The sequence below is a fragment of the Nicotiana tomentosiformis genome, chromosome 6, assembly GCF_000390325.3.
Source record: "Nicotiana tomentosiformis chromosome 6, ASM39032v3, whole genome shotgun sequence".
NCBI lineage: Eukaryota > Viridiplantae > Streptophyta > Magnoliopsida > Solanales > Solanaceae > Nicotiana > Nicotiana tomentosiformis.
This window is the reverse complement of record NC_090817.1, coordinates 46,571,197-46,576,426: the sequence shown is the minus strand read 5'-3', so window position 1 is coordinate 46,576,426 and position 5,230 is coordinate 46,571,197. Positions and strand designations below refer to the sequence as shown.

The following is a 5,230-nucleotide window of genomic DNA, read 5'->3' as shown; positions in this document are numbered from 1 at the left end:
TTGAGGGCCTATTGTGATAAGCTAGTAGGAGTGGGAAGGATCGAGAAGTTGAGAATAAATTTATTCATAAGAAGTTAGACCAGGGAAGCACTCACTTGGTACACCAGATAGGATCCCAAGAATTTGAGAGAATGGCAAGACATGGCTGAGGATTTCATGAATTGTTTCAAGTTCAATACTGAGATTACGTCGGACATATTTGCTTTAGTGAACATACAAAAGAAACGATCTGAGTCATTTCAATATTATGCCCGTCATTGGAGGTCCGAAGCAGCTAGAGCACAACCCCCACTGGTTGACAATGAACTGACACAATACTTCATTCGTGCTCAGAAAGAAATGTTTTTTGAGAAAATGATGGGAATGATGGTCCAGAAGTTCCCTGGGTTGGTCAAGATGGGAGATTTCTTAGAAAAAGGGTATCAAGTCCGGTAAAATACAATCCATGGCCGAATTACAAGATTTTAGCAAAGCTATACAGTCTGGATCCATCGAAGCGCAAAAAGGATGAAGGAAGAGGTGACGAAAATTGTTCCTTACCATAAACCAAGCCTGCCTCGACGAGCCAATCAATACCCCGCAAACACTCATGCTCCGACCAAGCCCACTTATAACCTAGTTTATAATACCCAGCTACATTATAATCCACCCTGTCCTAATACACATCCATAGTGTAGAGTAGATTCTAACTACCTACACATATATTTTTATTTGATATACTAAGTCAACTCTGGTTAGGTTTGAGTCGCGTGGAGGCGAATTTTAGGAGAAAAACTATTTTCGAGGCTTGAGTTGGCCTAGTTGAGATAAGTATCTTATCTAACTTTGCATGTGGGAACTACCCCTTAGGATTTGGGTTGATTGTGCTATTTGTGTTATGTAAAAGTCATGTACACAAGGTGACAAGTGGGTACACAGGCTAAATTTGGTATTTGACCGGTTTAGGTTATTTAGATACTTTCCATGCCTTTAATTGAATTGTCATATCTCTCATTGTTAATGTACTCTTACATGTGTTAATTTACTCTTACATACTCTATTTGATGTTGTTACCACTTGTTGTACCTCTTACTTGTTAGTTTACTCTTATATGCTTTAGTTGAAGTTATTGCCTTCCTTATTGTCTTGTTGCCTCTTTAATTGTTGAATCATTTTTAATTGAAGTTGTTATTTCGTGGAATTTCATCTTGTTGAGTTATTGGTGTTGTAATTGTAAAAGTCGTTATCATATTGAGGTGAAGTTGTTAACTGTTGAAATATCTTTCCTTGTTGAGCTTTCTCACTCTTTTTGTTATTGTTGAAATTCTTGTACACCTTGTGGCTGAGACGTTTTCTATTTGTTGTGGAAATAGTGGTATTGTTGACATGTTGGCAAGTTGTGGCATATGATCACTTGTGATGTAAGTTGTAATTGTGTTGTAATACTGATACGCATACAGTGGTATAAGGCTAAGGGTTGATACACATGCGGTGAGATAAGGTGATCTTGATACGCGTGTAGCTAGTAGGGGAACTACTTGAAGCCACACCGTGAGATAAGGTGGGCTAAAATGCATATAGCTATTTCGGGAAAATTATTTTCAAAACTAAATGTAAAGACGCACGCGGTGTTATAAGGAAAGATTGTGATTGAAATTGTGAAATGTGGAAACGAGGCGGTACCTCAATTTTTATTTCTTGTTGTGCACTCTATGTTAAAAACGTTTCTTGGTTCAATAGTTTTTGTTGTTTCTTCTTGCCTTACTTGAAGTTAACCGTATTTGTTTCCTTGTTGTTTCATCATGTGTTTACTCTTTCTTTCCTTTACCGATTAAACTTCCGTTGTTAGCTTACATTACTGAACTGTTTACTTGTCCCGCCGTCTGCAGGTCTCAGAGTCACCTTCCGTTTTCTTTTCATTACTTTTATTTCCTTTATCAGGCAATATTGTAGTAGAGTATTTAGAACATTCTGTAGAGCTTATGACTTAGTTCCACCGATTTTGGGAATTATGTTGTTGATGTTGTATTTTGGGAAATTTATATGAGATTATCAGTTTTATTTTAGTATCTCAGTTGGTTATTTCTTTTAAGCTATTATTTAACGTTAGGCTTACCTAGTCTTCACGACATCCTAAGGTAGGAAATTGGGGTCATGACAAGTATGTGCATATCGAGTTCGAAGATGACCCAGAAGAGGACCCGGAGGAGGAACCAGAGTATCATCATGAAGACGTCGAGGAAGAGATCCTAGGGGAAGATTCATAAGAGGATTACTGAGTTGTTGGTTGATTTCTAGTTTGTACCTTTTAATTTCCCTAAGGGCGGTCTTTTAAGCCCATGAAGTCTATGTAAAACCCCAAGGGGGCCATGTTGTAGCATTTCACAATTATTCTCTATCCCTTACATTATTCAGTGGAAGTCTGGTAACCTATTTCCTTGGTCACCATGTTGTAACAACAAAAATTTTCTATTAATGAAAATCAATTTCACTCCGGATTCGAACTTGTCAAATAATTTGTATTTTTTGTTATCACTTACGACGTAGGCCTACCTTCGGCAAAGAGAGGTCCCCCAATACTTTAAAATGTGTTTGTTCAATATGTGAATTAACTGCTCTGTATGATTATATATGTACATTTCTTGAGCTAACTTCTATCTTGTTTTGCTTGATCGCTTGTTTATGTTATTATTTATTCCCCCAAACAAAGGTTGGTTTGTGTTGATAATTAAACTGGACGAGCGACCATATAACCTGAGGTGCAAAAGAAAGATAACTGCCACAGATAACCTGGCCGGAAATGCTCTAGAAGTAACTGACGCCCCAGGGGGTTCAAGAGAAAGAGACGAAACTCGGAATGATGAATATGTCTCCCTGATGGAGTAAGAAATTGAATCGTTGAGAGAATAAGTACAACAAATCCGGGAATCGGCACATCTGGTCATGATGACGCTTCCATAACCACATCGCTTACCATTACCTAGAATCTATACCTGACCATTTTTCTTCATCAAGCCCGCAACCTGCCGGTACTCTAACTACCTTCACTTGTACCACAATTCCCACCATGTCTCAGGGTAAACCACTAGTTACCCTTAAAAATCAACCAAACCCTTTTATACATGCGCCTTACATTCCCAACTACATTCAAGCTCGACAAAATACCCCAACTATAATCAACTTGGTCCAAACTCCCCCTCGTGGTAATGCAACCTTTGCAAACACCCATATGCAGTATATACCTACGACACACACCGCCACCCATGAGAGATATGTTCCACCCGTATATACTGCATGAGAACCTACTCTCACTATGCCCATCATGGTCAGGGTGCCTTCTGAGATCAATCAGTATGATGATATGGAAAAGGAAGCAATATCCAAAGAAGATGAATCATTGTTAGAACAACTACGGATCCTAAGAGAGAAAATGAAGAACCTGCAAGTCTCTCAAGGGAGCGAGAGCTTAGACTAAGAAGATTTGTGCATACATCCAGAGACATGCCAGTATTATACAAACCCCCAAAATTTGATATATTCGATGGGACTGGCAATCCCCACGCCCACTTGAAGGCCTATTGTGATAAGCTAGTAGGAGTGCGAAGGATCGAGAAGTTGAGAATGAATTTATTCATAAGAAGTTAGACCAGGGAAGCACTCACTTGGTACACCAGATAGGATCCCAAGAATTAGAGAGAATGGCAAGACATGGCTGAGGATTTCATGAATTGTTTCAAGTTCAATACTGAGATTACGTCGGACATATTTGCTTTAGTAAACATACAAAAGAAACGATCTGAGTCATTTCAATATTATGCCCGTCATTGGAGGTCAGAAGCAGCTAGAGAACAACCCCCACTGGTTGACAATGAACTTACACAAAACTTCATTCGTGCTCAGAAAGAAATGTTTTTTGAGAAAATGATGGGAATGATGGTCCAGAAGTTCCCTGAGTTGGTCAAGATGGGAGATTTCTTAGAAAAGGGTATCAAGTCCGGTAAAATACAATCCATGGCCGAATTACAAGCTTTTAGCAAAGCTATATAGTTTGGATCCATCGAAGCGCAAAAAGGATGAAGGAAGAGGTGACGGAAATTGTTCCTTACCATAAACCAAGCCTCCCTCGACGAGCCAATCAATACCCCGCAAACACTCATACTCCGACCAAGCCCACTTATAACCTAGTTTATAATACCCAGCTACATTATAACCACCCCGACCCAATACACATCTAAACTTATAACAACTATATGCCCATGTTAAAACCAAAACTCATCAAAGCAGACCTACTTATGATCCAAAACCACGCCCTTACCTCGAAGCATAGAACCCCAAAAATTTTTCCCCAATTGCAGAGCCTCTGGACCAATTATTTGAAAGGCTAAGAAGAGTCGATTAAATTCGGTTGAAGGAAGAATCCAGGAGCAACCTACTAAGTACTTTGATTTAAGTAAGTGCTGCACATATCATTCACATGCCCCGTGATATGACACCGAAGATTACTACGGTCTGAGGCACGAGATCGAAATGTTGATTAAGAACAGAGCCATATAATGTACCCCAGCTCCACCATATGTAAACCATAACCCACTACCAAATCAAGGAGTAAACATGATAACCTTGGAGGAAAACTATAATTTTAAGGGAACCATCGTTACCATTGGAAACACTGAAGCAACAAGGACGGCCCCTTGGACGACCCAATTAATCACCGTGCAATTAAAGCCGCTAGTTTTGGTCCATACATATTAGCCATGGCCCATCATAGCCATCAAAGAGTATTGGAACAATGATTACACGACAATTTTGTGGGCTTATCAGTCGAAGGGAAAGGGAAAATGACAGAAATTGCGACAACTCATGGGATGATTCGGTCAAGAAGGTGCTATGCTCCTGTGGAATTGAATCGAGGAAATCAAGATAGAGTGTAGAACAAGAGAAAAAACATACTTGATGCATAAGTGACAAAATTCTAGAGAAAGATTTTGGTTAAAGAGTACTATATTGAGGAATAACTGAAGAAGACCCCGACACGCATATCAATCATGGATTAACTGATGAGTTATGACAGACATAAGGATTGTTTGGTAAAAGTGTTTAGTAGAGTAAGCATGCCAAGCAACGCCACTAGTGATGCACTAGCAGCAAATATTGGGAAGATAGTAGAGTCTAATAATGTCTCTTTTCGAAAGGACGAGCTTCCTGCGGAGTGAGTGGATCACAACAGAGCTCTGCACATCACCGTCAAGTG

At 39.4% G+C, this 5,230-nt stretch overlaps 1 protein-coding gene across 1 annotated transcript; it reads left to right on the top strand.

Annotated features, from left to right (window-relative positions):
* The first annotated feature begins 3,687 nt into the window (after positions 1-3,687).
* Positions 3,688-4,026, top strand: LOC117279309 (uncharacterized). Its single transcript, XM_033658794.1, has one exon. The coding sequence runs from the start codon at positions 3,688-3,690 to the stop codon at positions 4,024-4,026; it is 339 nt and encodes a 112-aa protein (XP_033514685.1).
* Positions 4,027-5,230: the final 1,204 nt, after the last annotated feature.